At 38.4% G+C, this 17,596-nt stretch overlaps 1 protein-coding gene across 2 annotated transcripts in view; it reads left to right on the top strand.

Moving 5' to 3' along the window:
• The first annotated feature begins 6,622 nt into the window (after nucleotides 1–6,622).
• The window catches only part of LOC592774 (translation initiation factor eIF-2B subunit gamma), a 37,036-nt gene continuing 26,062 nt past the window's right edge, over nucleotides 6,623–17,596 (top strand). Inside the window, exons 1-7 of one of the 2 annotated variants that reach the window (XM_030996278.1) lie at nucleotides 6,623–6,829; nucleotides 7,844–8,001; nucleotides 8,350–8,518; nucleotides 9,342–9,450; nucleotides 10,117–10,215; nucleotides 10,735–10,865; nucleotides 12,202–12,395. In XM_030996278.1, coding sequence (XP_030852138.1) covers nucleotides 6,682–6,829; nucleotides 7,844–8,001; nucleotides 8,350–8,518; nucleotides 9,342–9,450; nucleotides 10,117–10,215; nucleotides 10,735–10,865; nucleotides 12,202–12,395 — 1,008 coding nt within the window. In that variant the 5' untranslated portion in view covers nucleotides 6,623–6,681. The remainder of the gene's footprint in view (nucleotides 6,830–7,843; nucleotides 8,002–8,349; nucleotides 8,519–9,341; nucleotides 9,451–10,116; nucleotides 10,216–10,734; nucleotides 10,866–12,201; nucleotides 12,396–17,596) is intronic. The other variant, XM_030996279.1, reaches the window with a different exon arrangement.

Raw genomic sequence — 17,596 nt, 5'->3', positions numbered from 1 at the left:
GCAATAAATAAAGAAGTTCTTGTTCCTACTTATAACCCAATCTCTATGAACAATTGCATACAATACTTCAAACATATTAAACTGTAAATATTATACTTAAACATAATTAACTTTTATTGCAATGACCAGACTTTTAAAAGATGGATTTGCCTCTTACATGATTTACTTCAAACATTCTTAATTGTATTTTCTGAAATTCGAATTATGAATTAGAACTGCCACTATCATACTTACCACAACCATCGACAAATAATTATTATTTTCAAATGTCGTTTATGTTATTTGCGAAATAAAAGACATAAAAATCAAGTGTTTCGTTACACTGAACCAATAATCCAATATAATTTCGTATACTATACTTCATGTTGACTATACCTCTTTTTCTTTCGCTCAGTAATTATTATACCTCTATATCAATTTATATCAAATAAAACAAAAACATTAACCTAAATAAAATGCGAGCCTGCACTTACCAAATCAATCGAACCGTCCCTCTTCTTCGGAGTCGACGTCAATATAATATGATCCCAAATTGCGCAAAGTTGCGAAAAGCGATATGGGAAGTCGAAACCGACTTTCTTTTTCAAAGTGACAATGTCCGATCGCTCATAAACCTTTGTCCGCTCTAGATCTTCAAAGGTCCCTCAGGTAACTGGCCTCGAAAGGAAAATTTGTGAGACCAGCCTTTATTGGATTACGATGAGAAGTCGGGACGTGGAAGTTTAAGTTATTTGAGGGGGAGGCCTACATGTGCCGTTGAGCATGGCCATGAATGACCAGCGGAAAGTTTGTAGGGGGCGACATGGCAGTACACCAACATGAATAGATGGGGACGCAGTGGGGCGGCTGTATAGCATGCTGTTCAACAGAGGGAAAGAGTATTCATGACGTGAGGATTGGGCAGATGAAAGTCACTTCTTGAAAACCATTCCCCGAGAAATGGCACATAGAATATTAAAGCGATTGTATATATATTTTATTACAAATCTTTAAAAAATGAACATTTTCTAAAGATTCCCCCCCCCCCACCAAAAAAAAGATGTCCCCTTTCCCCGTTTGTTAGCCAATAAACACAAATCAATCACAAAGCTGTAGAACGAAACCTGACACCAGTTCATGTGAAGAAGATTGGAGTAAAATAGCTCAAGCATCTTATATTTTTCTAATATGCACCTATAGGCCTATTTCTGACACTCGGCCTTCAGCGTCCCAGGTATAGGGCCTATAACTCTCTTCCCTTTAAAAATAATCCTGAATACGCCTGCGTGGGGAAGCCAAGTTCAGGTAATGGTTTTAAAATAATGATAACATTATTTACGTTCTTAAATTTCTGAAGGATTGATACAGGCAAACTTTGATTTCAATCTAAATTTTTCGATTTTCGCACTATACTTTCAAATAGTATCCTACTTCTTTGTGTACTGCCATGATCGGCAGTGAGGGACAGATGGAGTTTAAACAAATTTTTTTTTCATGAAGCAAAAAAAATTGTAAAGAACTTTTTATATGAGCATTTTTTCACAGGGCCAATTTCCTTCATTGTTCGTTGTCTTGACGAGATATAGAGGGCAGTGTCCTCACTCCCAGGTCCCATAGCATCCAAGATACCGCATCCTCTTTCAAAGTACGATCCTCCCATCTCACACCTTTCGTCCATTGAAGCTGACGTTTAGCGAGAGAGCGCGCGAAACGGATCATTTGACCAAATTAGAGACGGTTTCCTTAATATATAGGCCAGCTTGAATAGGTCAATAACACCTATGTAGATCTAGGTGAGAGCCCCCTGGATCACAAAATGGAAGCCGATAGTTAAATATCCAAGCAAACTATTTCGTGTAATACCAAAGAATGTGTGGTTTATGATTTAATTTTGGATAATTGATACAATCGACCTCACATACGACGTGGTCGCATGGAATGGCAATGGTTCTCCTATCTTAAATCATTTCGGAGAGATTGAAGTATGTAGTTTTTATAATATTTTGAGAGCAATAAACCAGAGAGGGAAGGAAATACTCGTAATTAGTTATGACGGATTATATAATCTTCTGGTGTCAGGGGCGGATCTAGCTTTTTGCTAAGGGGGGGGGGGGTTTGACCAAAATAATGACGATGCAGAGCATCGTCCACGAGCCGCGAAGCGGCGAGCCGATTTTTTTTTGGGGTGTTTATTTGAACCCCGTAAGTGATGTTTTCCTAGCATCTATTAACACAATGGAGACCATAAAAAGCAGTGCATGATAACGTCTTTTTAAATCAAGTAACAGTTTAATACACAGTTATATCCAGAGTTATCATGTGTTTGGTTAAGTTACCAGATGAGTTGAATATCTTCTCACAATATTTGCACTTGAAAGGGTTTCTCTCCAGCGTGCGTTCTTTTTTCTTTCTTTTTTTCTTTCTTTTTTTCCTTTTTTTTTTTTTTTTTTTTTGGGCCGCCCAAGGGGGGGGTTTAAACCCCCTAAACCCCCCCGTAGATCCGCGCCTGGGTGTTATAGTCGGAACGTAACATTAGGCCCTACTTTTGTTCTTACATTATTTTCAAGGAGTTTAACCTGTTATAAAATCATGAATAACTTAAACAAGATAAAAAGAAATGAGGGTATGTGTATTAAACTAAAGGTTTGGGGTAGGGTCTTCTTAAACTTTTCAAACGTCATCTCATGTACTCCAATCACTTAATTGCATTGAAACGATAAAAATGTTGGCTGCACTATAATAGTGAAGCGTTGACGATTTTGCACGCTCGGGGCTATTTTATACGGACAAGACTGACCACAGCCCTCCCCCCCCCCCCCCCCCCGGTGAAATTTTATCCCTATACGCCTTAAGGTGAGGGGGCCCTCGCCCCTAGCTAGCCATCTATTTTCTGTCCAGGATGACGAAAGGGCATCGTAGTTCAGTGGCTACCTAAGATGATAAAAAGAAAACTTACAGACATCATCAGTTTAGACGGACGCGACAGTCCGACAGTATGGCCTGCCTGTTTTCTAACCTACATTCCCATCTATCTTGAATAGCACAAATAGCTCAGAAGCAGTGGGACGCCGTACAAGAACTGGTGTAGAATTGCCGCTGAACTGCCCCGTCATTGGACTGCCGATAATTGGCTCAGGACCGCACCTGCTGTCGACAGTCACGGAAAACCCCCGTCGAAATGTGAATGTCCTGCAAACGTAATATCTCGGGCAAAGGGACGATGACTGCGTTACTCTTTATATATTAACGCAGGGGCGTCAATCTGTGTTCAGGATAGTTAGTAGTCGCGGGAGGGGTGGGCAAACCATTTTTTTCTTTGTCTAAGATCCTGGAAAAAAGTCATCTGATTTGTAGTTTACTGGTTGAAAAAAAATCAGTTTGATCACTTGGCTTTAGAAAGTTCACAGGAGTGGACGAAAGCTTGCCCACACAAATCAAGGTTGGTAGAAAACTTTAAACATTACGGGGTGTTGGCTCAGTCAGTAGAGCGTCCGCCTCACAACCGGGAGGTCGTGGGTTCGAACCCCGGCCGCGTCATACCAAAAGACGTTAAAAGATGGGAGTTGTTGCTACCTTGTTTGGCATTCAACAATAAGGGATGGAGTAACGTCGATCTGCTGCTGCTCAGTGGCTGCCGGGCTCACGATCAATTGGGCAAAAAGAATTTCCGTTTCGGTTTAATAAAATTTGGAGTGGACTATTAGACTATTATTATTATCATTATTATTATTATTATATGATTATCCCCGACCGATGAAATTGTTCTGTATCAGTTTGAAAATGTCCGCACCTTAAGTGAGTACTTTCGAACGCTAACAGCCTTCTCTGTCATAATTTTGGGCATAATTTTTTTTTTAAGTAAACAAAAAACAAAAAACAAACAAAGGGGGGGGGGGGTTAGTTTTTTTTAGGGGGGTTTACACACATAAAAATACCAAAGGGGGGTTTGAACCCCCAACCCCCCCCCCCCCTGCGTACGCCCCTGATCAACATTAATCATCATTATTATCATTTTAATAATGATAATAATAATTGGGTCTTATTTACTTAGAGTCGCCACATAAATATTCAATACTACTCTTCCTCCTGAGTCGATCGACATGCAACCTCAGACTAATTAATGAGCATGGCATGTCGCGGGTCTAAATCTGATCAAGAAAAGAAAATAATTATCAACCAAAGAAGAGGGACAACAACATTCGTGAGCCCATGATTAAACGTAACTTCTTTTCACGGCAAGGTCCAATAACAGTCACCATGGTGAATTTTAAAGAAAGGAAGAAGGAAGCTATGACAAGTATTAACAAGAAGGTCAAGACCCAATACCCCCACTCCCTCCCCGCCATGGTGCAAAATAAATCATTTCATTATAAAATCCAAAGGAAAACATCACAACCATATCTTTTTTCGACCATGGAAACTGTATCACTGGATCACTGAACGCAACATTGGCATTCAACTACTTGCTCGATCTCTTCGCCTGCTCTCAAAACATTTAACTGATTGTTAATACCGATTGTAGCCATCTAAGTGTACATATTGATTCATATAAGATGACTGTGCATTCATCAAACGAAGAGGGAAATAAAAAATTATTTGAAAATTATTTGTACATGTAGGTGCCCCTTTTCCAGCCGAAGTGCCCCTTTTCGGAGATGCTCTCCACTCTCAAGAAGAAAAAAGAAATCGCCTTCCTCAGTTCTTTATACATGCAGTTACGCGCATCACTGCTTTGGTCTCATTGTGTGCATACTGATACAACTAGACTTACGCCTACAAACAGAAAAGTTCGTAGATCAATCTCGTCTTTTCAAACGATTGTCTTTCCAAAAGATAGACAAAACATTTTCCTTTTGTCTTTTGCCTTTCCAAGACAGCATAATTTGTTAGTTTGTGGTCGACAAATTCAGCGAATCAAGGCTCACGGACGAAGTAGAAGGTAGACCCTAATTTGTTTTTGTTTTGTGTATTTTTCTTATGAATGACTTATTATTTTGTAGACATAGAGCTTAATATTGTGAAATATGTTGTATATTAAATGATTTCAGAAATTAATATGTTGTTTTATAATTCATGACGGTCAATATGCTTGAAAATATGTTAGGTTGCAAAACATTGCATCAGTTTATGTCTGTCCCATCTATAAACTTGTGTGTGAGTGTACGAGAGCTATGCACACGTGAGGACTCGTCGAAAACTATAAACACGACTGGCGCGGCGGCGACAGCCGTCCGATTGCGCTCCGGTTGCGCCTCGGCGCTAGATTACTTTCCTATTCATTTTAAACTCCGGCGTGGAGATACCCTACTAAAACGTACCAAAATCAACTAAATCTTTATCAAATGTTTAAATAATGGTTATGATTTAAAAATCGTCATGTTTCTTACCAGTTTTGTGTCAATTTTGGAGTATTTTTCCTAAAAAAGCAGACAGTATAATTAATATACATTATAAAATAGCCTTAAGGGCTCTCTCGAAATGTTTTTTTAATGATATTATTCGAGAGAGCCTTAAACGGCTCCCATACCCCTGCATGGAGAGGCATGTAAACAAAACTCAAAAGTGGTCCAAAATCACACTTTCGCGCACCCGACCAATATTGGACAGTGGCTTTGATAAATTTTGTCGTAGTTTTGGTCTTAATTAGCGCTTTAATTTCAAAATCGGATCTAAAAATAACAAAATAAGAGCAATTTTCTTACCAGACCGATACAGCTCAGCTCCCTTTTCACGTGTACCGTGTGAATTCACGATGTCTACACAATGGTGATGACCTCTGACTAGCACTTCGTAAATGTGCTGCTTCCGTATAATGCGCTGAATAACACTCATACAGCGCATTATACGGAAGCAGCACAATTTACCCACAATTACGGAAGTGCCAGTAGCTTAGCTTAGCTCTAGCTAGAGCGGGGTATTATTAGAAAGCAAATTTTTGTTTTACTTTTGCCTTGGATTTAGACCCGTTTTGACTTTTGGATTTTATAATGAAGCCAGGAATTTCAGCTGTCTGATGTAGACTCGTCTCTAGACACCCTAGACCCTATGCATTTTATTTTTAATCAAACAATGAATCCCGTGGACTTTTTGGTAAGCCTGCAAGGTCTTAGACCCTCATTTTATTTCTAGAACCAACATAACTCTAGATCTAGATCGAACTCTCGTATACTTAAGACTAAACTTTTGTTTGTTGCTGTTTGTGTCGCTATTTTATAAAACAAATAACGCACTTGACCCTGTTGTGCGAAACGTAAATGCAGTGTTCGCTCGGTTTCTTCAGATGGTTCGCACTGTCAACTCGCCGCAAGCGGCTCGTTGCACAGAGCGGCACCAATCTAAAGAAACCTCGCGCGTACTGCATTCACCGCTATTGCACTCTGGGACGTGCGTTATTTGTATACTTTCTCACAGGTTTCACAGCGAACCACTGCACAATTACGGTACAATTGCATACTGTACTGATGAAGGGGTGCGGGCGGACGAGCGCGTGGGTGTGAAGTTGGCGAACGTAATAATGATCATCATCGTTATAATTTGAATTACAAACATGAACTTAATAAGGATCTTAGATATTAACAGTCAATAGAGCCGAGCTGTATAAATTCATGTTTTTTTTTATGCCAGTTTTTCTTTATCCTTCTTTTTTCTCATTGATTTATTCTATATTTTTTAGGATTAGGCTGCTGATTAACAACAATCAATATGGAGTTCCAGGCAGTGATAATGGCCGCTGGTCGGGGGTCTCGGATGACGGACTTGTCAAACAACATCCCTAAAGCACTTCTTCCCATTGGAAACCATCCCATGATATGGTACCCCATCAATATGCTGGAGAAAGCTGGCTTCGAGAGTATGTATCCAATGATTTAAAGAAAGTATAAAGTTAAACTGTAGAAGATTGAATAATAAATTTTGTCTACAATATCTTCTTCTCCTACATGTCACATGCTCTTGCAACAATTGCTCCACAGTCAATATCCTGTACTAACCAAATCCATAACTTCAACCCTGGACCAAACACTATACCTAACCTTAACCATAATCCTAAACCTAACTTAAAACCCTATTGCAGAAAATGTTCCTGGAGCACTCTTCTTCCTCTTCTAGATGATTTAATCATTCAACAGTTGCCAATGGTTACTATCCTGAATTTTTCAGGGATTTCTTTGGTGAGCTCTTGAAGTTATGGGAAAACATTGTGAACAAGATTATTTAGAAAAGATGGAGGTATAATTACCAAAGTTTGTTTTTGTTTTGTAAAATATTTCATTCTTTATATATGCCACACAAGTTATCTCCCTGTGCCACACTGTATTTAGCATGGGATAGATAAACCAAAGGCTTCAAGATTATTTAACTGTTTCAAGTGCAAGATTAATCTATTATAATCTATACTATAAAGGGTTGTCAATTGATGCCTATTTTTTGTGGAAATACTGGAAAATGTACTAGTATGTATGAGGCACATTAGCGACTGGGTCGAGAGGTCAAGAAAGCTACCAATGTGTTAAAAAGCAGTCATGAAAATTACAATGGCTTTTGTTTGATAGTTTACCCTTAATAGTTCTTGTTATTGTTGTTTTTTTCCTTTACAGTCCAAAACATTTAGCATTATCACCAATGATGATGATAATGATAGGAATAATAGCTGCAAAAACAACAACAACACAACAACAACAACAAAAGCATTTTATCAGTACTTACAACTGACCTAAGCACTTAAAGTATAGCTATTTTGTTGTGAACTAGCGAAAACCCTGTTTGATTCTAGCAGCTTTCCATGAATGAATTTGCACATAACATGGCTTTGAAATATATATGTTTGTAATCAGCCCTACGATTGTTCTGTCTTCACTTTATACAGGAGTGATCATCATCACCTTGGAGTCTGTTGGAAAGGATCTGAGACAGAAGTTGAAGTCTTGCGGTGAGATCAAGCTGGAGTTGGACATCGTGACCATCCCAAACGATGAAGACTGGGGCACGGCAGAGTCTCTCAGACACATCAGAGATAAAATCAAGGTATAATAAGCATTTTCTATTTGTCAAACTCTCTTAATAGACCATTTTCGTAATGTAATCAAATTTAATGCACAAATCTTTTTTAAGTGCCATAATAAAAATTAAGTAAATTCATGTGTTAGATATAATTGTATTTCAATATTCAGAATGAGAATTGTATATGAATATTGTCGCTAAGTAGGACAAACATTATGACTTGTCCTACCTTACAAAACTGAATATATTTCTTTTTCTAAGAGTACATATGACTTTCATTAATGATTGCACTTTTCCAAAACTTGATTTATGTATATATTAATAAGGTTTTTCAACAATAATTATTCTTTTGAAACTGGTATTTTTGAACAGACCGATGTCCTAGTCATAAGCAGCGACCTCATCACAGATATAGAGCTACACCTCCTGGCAGATATCCATCGGAAGTATGACTCTACAATCACGACTCTCCTCTATCAACAAGCAGATCAAGGTCTCGAGGGAATGACGGTACCCGGGACCAGGACTAAGAAAAAATCAGGTTGGTGATTTGTTTCAGTTCACATGTGTTAGTTTGACCTGTTATGTATCTTCACGATTGATCAGACTTTTGAATGATTGTCGTAAATGAACTTTCAAGAATTAAATTCCAACTAATAACCTTTTGTTCGTTGTGAAATCAGTCATAAAAGATCCTCCATTTGAATAAATTTCAGTTTGAATGTACATGTCCCTATTTCAGAAAGAAAACAAATAGTCCAAACACCTGTTTTTTCTTTAAATAGGGCTATGTTATTGTACCTGTCCACTTTTTTGTTTTCTTGATGTTTTTATTCTTCTGAGCTTTTTCCTTATTTCTTTGAGCTCATTTCTTCTGAGCTTTTCTCTTACAACAAGCAATAACCCATAAAGGGGGTGAAATAAGCAGATACTAGGGGTAGAAAGTCAGCCAAGTTAGCATGGTGACGGCATGTACTAATAGCAAGTCAACGTATTATACAACAGATTTTGACTTGCCTGTGTACATGCCATTACATGATAAGATGGCATTACAATCTGGAAGAAGAGAAAACTCTATCCTGTTTGTACATCTGACGTACACATATTAATGTATTTGTCTCTTTTTATCTTTGTTTGTTGTCTTCTGTCTCTTATATACACACATATGTTTTCTCTCTCTCTCTCTCTCTCTCTCTCTCTTTATATCTCTCCCTCTCTCTATCTCTCTCTCTCTCTCTCTCTCTCTATCTCTCTCTCTCTCTCTCTCTCTCTCTCTCTTATCTCTCTCTCTCTCTCTCTCTCTCTCTCTCTCTCTCTCTCTCTCTCTCTCTCACTGTCTGTATCTCTTGCTCACTCCCTCTCAGATCAAAGAGACATCATAGGACTGGATGAGAAGGGTCAGCGTATGCTCTTGATGACAGCAGAGGCTGATGTGGAAGTTTCTCTGGGACTCAAGATGTCATTACTTAGAAAGTGAGTATATTCAATCAACAATGTTTAATATTAGATATCATATAATTTGAATAATTTCTTTGTAGTTTTACATGTTTATACATTATAGTAGTTTATGTTTATATCTTGATTTACTTTATAATTCTATTGGAGTGAATCTCTCTGATCGAGTAGAAAGCAAATTTCCATGATGTGTATACCATCAATAAAATAAATTATCCACATTTTTAATGACCAAGGATTGCAGTACTAATTTACATGCTGATCATCGTCAACATGTGAAGTGACACCCTATAAAACATTTCCCAGACCATTTTGAAACGTTGATAAAATCATTCAAAGAAGGATGACTGTGAAGAGTTTCATTTCCAGTGGGTAATAGCCAAAGGACACGAAAGCCTCTAGTACAGCCTGTAGTTCTTCCATTTGTTGTCATTTGCTGTGTGAATGTATTTCATTTTTATACAAACATAGCTTGTATTTCCTCTGTTCTAAACCCTTTTACCTGTTTCTACCAAACACTGTCTTTCTATCACTGTATTATGTAACTGATTTCTTATCTCCAACCTTTTCACACACTTACCCTGCTCTCACCCCTTTTCCTTCTTCTTTTCTGTCTCTCTTCCTGACTATATATTTTATGTGATTTTTCATTCGCTTACTGCTTTGTTTTGTTGTTCATTATAGGTTTCCATGCATACAGTTTGAGACCAGGCTATTAGATGCTCACATGTATTTCCTCAAGAAATGGGTGGTTGATTTCCTGGCTGACTCTAAGCAGGGCAGGTAAAACAAATCACTTACTTTGTAGAAGTGCTATGAAAACATGTTTAATTCAGGTGAAGTGAGAGATGTTTTAAAAAGAAATCCAACCTTGATAGCAAACTACTCTAGAGGAGAGCAGACAAATCAGGGAAGTAGACTGTTGAAAGTTTGAATGAAAGCAGACAAAAAAGGAGAAAGTTATGAATTTTTGAAAGTTGTAATCACTATAGTAATGGGCTAGGGGCTCACAAAAGTGTGTGTGACGTAGTGGCGGACAACTTTCCCATTTGTTCCAACACACAAAATTACCAAAATGTCTAATTTTTCTAAGATGTTTGACTCGGAATGGTCAGTACTTATTAGAGGAGTTATAATAATATTTTTTGAGTAGTGCCCCAAGGGGGAATGCTCTTGGGAGAAAAACAGAAATTAGTGATATTTTTGTACACGACGCAGCTGCTGTAGATGATAACGCCAGATGTTAGGTTTTTGTTGATACATTTATTTGTTTACTGTTATGTATGGAAATCTTTTCTGCAGAAACCTAACTACGTTGAAAGGAGAGGTACTGCCATATCTTGTCAAGAAACAGTTCTCCAGAATATCTCACGCTAGTAAGGCTGATGACAAAGACAGTGCAATCATCAATGTCAAACAGGATGGGCAATTAGGTGAGATGAAGATGATGATGGTGATGATGATGGTGGGATGGTGGTGGTGGGTGAGGTGATGGTGGTGATGATGATGATGAAGATGGTACTGGTGATAATAGCGGTGATATTAATGATTATGGTGGTTATCATGGTAATGGTGGTGGTGGGGTGTTAGTGGTGGTGATGATGATGGTGGTGGTGATGGGGTATTAGTGGTGGTGGTGGTGGTGATGAAGATGGTGATGATGATGAAGATGATGATGATGATGGTGGTGGTGGTGTGGTGGTGGTGGTGGTGGTGGTGGTGGTGGTGGTGGTGGTGGTGGTGGTGGGTGGTGGTGGTGGTGGTGGTGGTGGTGGTGGTGGTGGTGGTGGTGGTGGTGGTGGTGGTGGTGGTGGTGGTGGTGGTGGTGGTGGTGGTGTGGTGGTGGTGGTGGTGGTGGTGGTGGTGGTGGTGATGGTGATGGTAATGTTGTGATGATGATGATAATGATTTTGATGATGAATGGTGGCTGCGATGAGAAGGGAGGAAGGGAAGGAGGGATACCTACCATCATAATATACTTCCAGAATGGGGAAAATCAATTGTTGATTTATTTTTAAAGACTGGTTTAGGAGAGGCGTCAAAAATAAATATACCAGCCAGCGGCAGCTAACTGCACTTGTGCGTCCTGGCTGCATTTTTTTAAGTAGCTCAGCCGGCTACCGCTGGCGGTAGGAAATGGCATTCAAAAGCATGCGCCGGCTGCCGCCTTTTGAATGGAAACCGAGCCTCAGATCCCAGCCTGGCGCAAGCCGGCTGGGGTAATAAGTGAAAAATAATTGCCCCAGCCAGGCTTCGGCCGTAATTGCAGCCTCGATGCGCCAATACGTGAGGCGGCAGCCTGCTGGTATCGATATTTTTGACGCCTCGCCTTATGCACCATTTTATACTGCTAAACAAAGGATAGAGCTAAAGATGATGCTTGAAACAGTGACTGAACTTGATATTGAAACGGATAATGATGCAAATAAATTGAAAATGTGCTAAATACCAACGGTATAATCTGTTATATGATATATCTTCTTATAAAAGTATAATGCATTTGAAATACAATTTTTCTGGTGAACATGGAATCCCTTAGAAACGTACACTGAATCTTAGTCATACCTGGGCCCTGTCTTACAAAAAGTTGCGATTGATCCAAATCAATCGCAAGTCCTCCAATCAATCGCAAATTTGCAATCTCCTATCTTGTATGTACATACCGGTAGTTGCAATTGATATCAACTCTTTGTAATACAGGGCCAAGATTACAAACCACCTTCCATCTCAATCTAACTTATCATCTATTCCCTTTCCTTCTCCTTTCAGATTTATCCCAGTACCTCCCTTACGATGAGTTGAGTAAGAAATCTTTGGAGATGTCGCCATGGAATGCACACAAGGGTGAGATGTCCAGGGTCTACCAGAAGGGGGACAGTCTTCGCTGCTACACCTACATCGCTTCCAGTGGCATGTGTCTGCGGGCCAACAATGTGGCTGCTTACTGCGAGGCTAACAGACAGGTAAGGGTCAAGGGTCATGCATTGGGGTGCGTTATCTGCTACTGAGCTACTGACAAGCATTCAAAGGGCTTAACTTTTATCCTGCCATAATGAATATAGCCTAATGCCACTGGACTAATCCCCATTGTGCCAAGCCTCAAATCCCCCTGTGCCAAGTTAATTTTGAGATAATCAGATTAACGGATTAGTGGTGCGAAACACTAGGCACAGTGCAATGGCATGAACTGCTATTACACAAATGCGAGCATGCATGCACAAAGCAGATACGCGGTAGCTCGCTCGCATGAATGAAGCAACCAATCGATAGTACAAAGCACTATAACGGTAGCGTGCAAGCAGCCTTATGGCATGATATGATTTAAAGTGACTCTGTAACATTGCCCCGGATTCTGAAACAAAATTTGGGATTTAGCTCATGCTGCAATCATAATTATAAACCATTAGGCGGGTCAGTCAGGAATCCTATGACTTTTACAAGCCAATTGCCTGTCTGATTATCACAATATTTATGAGTGGAATTCGAAATTTCAAAAAGCATTTTCCAAATGGTTTTGATAACACTACAGTCTATTGGGGGAAATGAGTATGGTAAAACCGGTCACTCAAAGAATTTTACTTTTTGAGGCACTTCATGATCATTTTGAAATGCAATAGGGCATCGATATTACACCATATAAAGTTACTGATAACACATAGGGCCATGCATCTCAGATTTAATATTGTTAAACGATGCCTTTAAGCAAACTTTTTGTTTATAAAAACTGTGGACTACACTCCTGCAAAAGCATGCAGTGGTCATTTGAGTCACCACTGTTCAGATCGTAGTTGTTCTCCTTGGACTAGATAAGCCAGATGCATATACATGTACGATGAATGCCTTGCCTAGGGTTATTCAGATTTTAGCTAAGACCAGTCGGCCTTGTTTAGCACTAGTGTATACCCAAACATAGCAGGGGGTGGGTCCTAGTTTGAACATTATAAGAATCTAAACAATAAAAGGATGAGCAGAGCTACCCAACAGAACAGATTGTTTTTATTTTCATACAAGAAAACTAGAAAGTGGGAGGACTAGCAAATATTGGGTGTTTTTTAAAATCTTATCTTTAATCTTTTTATCCTAGGCATTTAGTGGCATTCACTGGGACACTGAATCATGTTGATTATTGATACATTTTGAGCATGTTGCCATAAGTGATTGTATTGGAACAGTCATGTTCGTATTTGTAAGTAATATATTCATGTTTCAGACCTTGATAAGAGAGCGGTATGTTACAAGAAGACTTCCAAATGTTGAATTACACACAATCCAAAAGTATTTTGCTCCAAACTCCAGAAGAAGAACAAATTAATTGTGGAGCCTTGATGTATATTAATCCATGTCCGCATGTGACTGTGTGCATTTGGGAATTTGTTATTCCTACCATATACATACATGGAGTTTCATCTTTGATAGAACAGGTGAAAGTTTTGCTGACAATTTGTTGCACATAGTTTTACATGTATGTACACTTTGGGTAGTGAATATGAAGCAATCACTATTCACACATTGACGAATGAGGTGTTACAAGGTTATTTGCAGTGTACCTCGGAACCAGTATTGCAGTACTGAAAGAGAAGTTTTGGAGACATAAGTTACAGTTGCATGGTGTAGCACGGACATCAGTAATAGTTCTCTCATGCAGGGGCGTCACTAAAGGGGGGTGTGGGGTGTTCCAATACCCCCCCCCCCCCCCCCCCCCCCCCACCTCTCGGGATATTGTCGGTAAAATTGAGCTGCCGTCTGGAAAAATGAGAAAAAGGGGGAGGGAAAGAAAAGGAAAAAGAAAAAAAGAAAAGAATAGAAAAAAAAGGAAGGAGAGAAAAGGAAGGAGAGAAAAGAAAGGAGAAAAGGAAACAAAAGAAACGGGGGATGAAAAAGAGGAGAGAGAGTTAGGGAGGATAAGAACGTGAGAAAAGAGGGATGGAGTAAGAGAGAGAGAGGGGAGTTGTTGGGTTGAGTCGTTTCGTTGAGGGAGCAAGAAAGATACACATAGATATATTGCTTTGTCGGGTCAGCTGTGTCTGTATTCTTGCTTGATCCTCGTGTACGATATCAATGCAGAATTTTGAAGTCAGTGAGATGTGTAGTGTCGGTCGGTCGGCATATTTTTTTTCCCTACGAACTGTGACTTTTTATCTGCTGTGACAACTTCGATAGAGACTACAACTATAACACTTGTATTTTTTTGAAGTTTCACCTTACTATAATATCAGCAAAAGAAAACAGAGGTATAAAATATGCAACCATGATATTCAAACCCGAGAGTTTTGGAGTACAGGCGCTGCACTCTTTCTAATCACGCCACACCGATTGATTGCTCAATGAGGTTGCACATTGAAATAGATAGCTACGATGCTGACTAGTCTTGACGAAATAAACCATATTTTTATGTGGTCGAGGAAAATGACCATGTGTGCATACGCAAGTACTATAGATGGTACTTAGGAAGAATAATTTAGCCTCCGGCCCCGGGTTTATAGGGTTAAATTTGTAGACATTGGGACATTAACATTAATAGGTACATGTAATTGTCAGAAATTGGAGTCTAGTTTTGTCTGTAATCGGTGGCTTCTACACCCTCCCCCTCCCCCCCCCCCCCCCCCCCCCCCACTGAAAAAGATCTGACGACGCCCCTGCTCTTATTTTAATGTCGTTTGTGGCTTTACAGATATGTAAATATTCTCCAAGATAAGAAAAAGAACTAAATCATACATACAGGTAATCCATAAGAATGTACATAAAGTCAACAACTAAATTATTCATACCCCTTGTTAATTTTGATGTATTTTGAGTATTTTTGATAACTCAAGAATAAAATTTGGAGTGGTTGAATAAGAGCCTTTGTTGAATACTTTAATATGTCACATTCTCAAGAAATGTAAATCAAGACAAATCAATTTTTTTAAATACTTAAAAGTTACAAACTTGGTATTAAAAGGGTATGAATAATTTAGTTCTTAACTGTATAGTACACCTATGTCCTCACCGTAATATAAGATTTCCACTTTGGGCAGGAAATCCTTGTGCGAGCTTTAAAAAAGAATTACTCTGCTTAAACTCTGGAGACAAGATATTTGTGTAAATGACTTTGCCATAGTATTGACTATCTACTTTAGAGATCACTTCCATAGATTCTGGTTAGTGCACAGTGCCATCTTGTGTCTTAAATTGAAACTCCTCCCCACTTTGTGTCTCGGTTCAGGGCAGGTTCCTGTCTGATTCATTATCATAATGGTTAAGAAAAATAGGCGAATCTCTATTTTCTGATATCGTGAGCCTCCAGTGAGATTGATTTAAAGCCTATCTGCACTAGTTTGGCCAGGAGGGATTAGACCTCCCTGCATGGTCACTGGCAGGTGGTTATATCATCAAATCAGCTCTCAATTAACATAAGAAAAAGGGGACCATGGAGGATCAACGGGTACAGCTTTAATAGGCATTGTTGGCTATACAGAGGGCGCAAGTAGCTACAAATAGTGCAGTCCCGCTTTAAAAATCTTGTAAATACTGCTATATCGTATCAGTAGCCATTGTTGCTCAGGTTTTTGCTGCCTTGGGTTTCATGATAATAATATTATATATCGTGATACAATAAGCTGCCAAGAGATTGGTGAGCCTTTTTAAAACACTGCCATCTTGGGTTCAAAATGGAACTTCTTTTTCATTCCATTTGGAAACCTGTCGCTATTTTTTTGCTCAATTTGTTTAGTTTTATCTTCAGAACCTTAACGAAATTGTAATAATTCTTCTCTGCATATATATAGTTATCATTCAATCTTTCTCATTTTGTTTCTACCATCTATTTTCAGAGCATTGACTCAATCTTTTGCCTTTAAAACATAAACAAAAATAATAATTCTCCTCTGCTGCTCTGCACATACAATTAGTTGATCAGCATAGATATTGTCAGTTTTAAAGCATTTGTATAATGATTTTTAGAATTTGATTGGGAAAAAAAGCATTATAAAGCTCATCAGCACCTAGTTAACTGTTAACCAAGCTTTTTATTACCAGGCTTGAATGCATTAACACAAACTATATGTACCAATCTTCAGAACTTCAACAATTATTGGAATGATTCTTCTCTGAATCTGCATGTAGTTATTGTCCATAGAAGTGTACAGTTGTATCTAGTTATGAAGTTATGAATTAAACTGTTCGATCTTCCAGTTTAACATAAAAAATGAAAAATACCCCTGGTAATTGTAATAATTATCCTCTGCAGTATTTGGTCAGCCAATCTTAATATCACTTTATTTTACAACATTGAAACATATTGTTGAATGATCACTTCAAAATTTAAACCATTTGTAATACGGTTCTTCTGCATCTAGATATCGATCAGCTGGTCTGAATATCATCCCGTGTCAAAGCATGGACACGACCTTTCCGTAACTTAAAGAAAATATGAAAAAATTCAAATCACGTTGCTACTTCACAGCATCTATCACATTCCTTGGGGGGAAACAGCAGGGTATCTCAAGCTAATTTCATTTGACACTTCTTCTGCAAAAACAAATGAGAGAGATTAGAGATGGGAGAAAGGAAATGTGTTGTTACGTTGAAAAATAACTTTCCCACGATGTGCATAATTGAATTAGAGAATGAGTGGACACGTGATGAGTTAAGCAGATCACATTTTGACACATGGCAAGAAAATAGCTTGTGACGATTCATCAAACACCGTATTGTTGAGCATTAATTTGATGTTTAATTAGGATTCGTCATTTTGGCGCAGTTTTCAAAAAACATTCCTGAAAGTTCGAGAAAGGTGGAAAAATAAATTTCCCACGATGTTCATAATTGAATTAGAGAATGAGTGGACACATGACAAGTTAGGCAGATCACAATTTGACACATTGTTTTTATGTTCTGACGACATGACTTGAGGTGCTAAAAGAAAATTGTTTGTGACAATTCATCAAAGACGCTACCATATAAATTTAGTACTGTTGACAGTATTGAGCATTAATGATATCGTAAAAGACTCTAGATTTATGTCTTTAAAAGAAATTGAAGAAAGATTTGAGAAAAAACATGCTTCTTTATTATATATAATTATTATACATAATATCATGTTCAATGTGATTCACAAAGTTTGGAAACGGAATATGTTTAGACGTTTTTTAATTATTTATTATTTGTCGTTTTATTTTGACAG

The sequence above is a fragment of the Strongylocentrotus purpuratus genome, unplaced genomic scaffold (assembly GCF_000002235.5).
Source record: "Strongylocentrotus purpuratus isolate Spur 01 unplaced genomic scaffold, Spur_5.0 spur5_scaffold_3, whole genome shotgun sequence".
Taxonomy (NCBI): Eukaryota; Metazoa; Echinodermata; class Echinoidea; order Camarodonta; family Strongylocentrotidae; genus Strongylocentrotus; species Strongylocentrotus purpuratus.
This window is presented reverse-complemented; position numbering and strand designations above follow the sequence as displayed.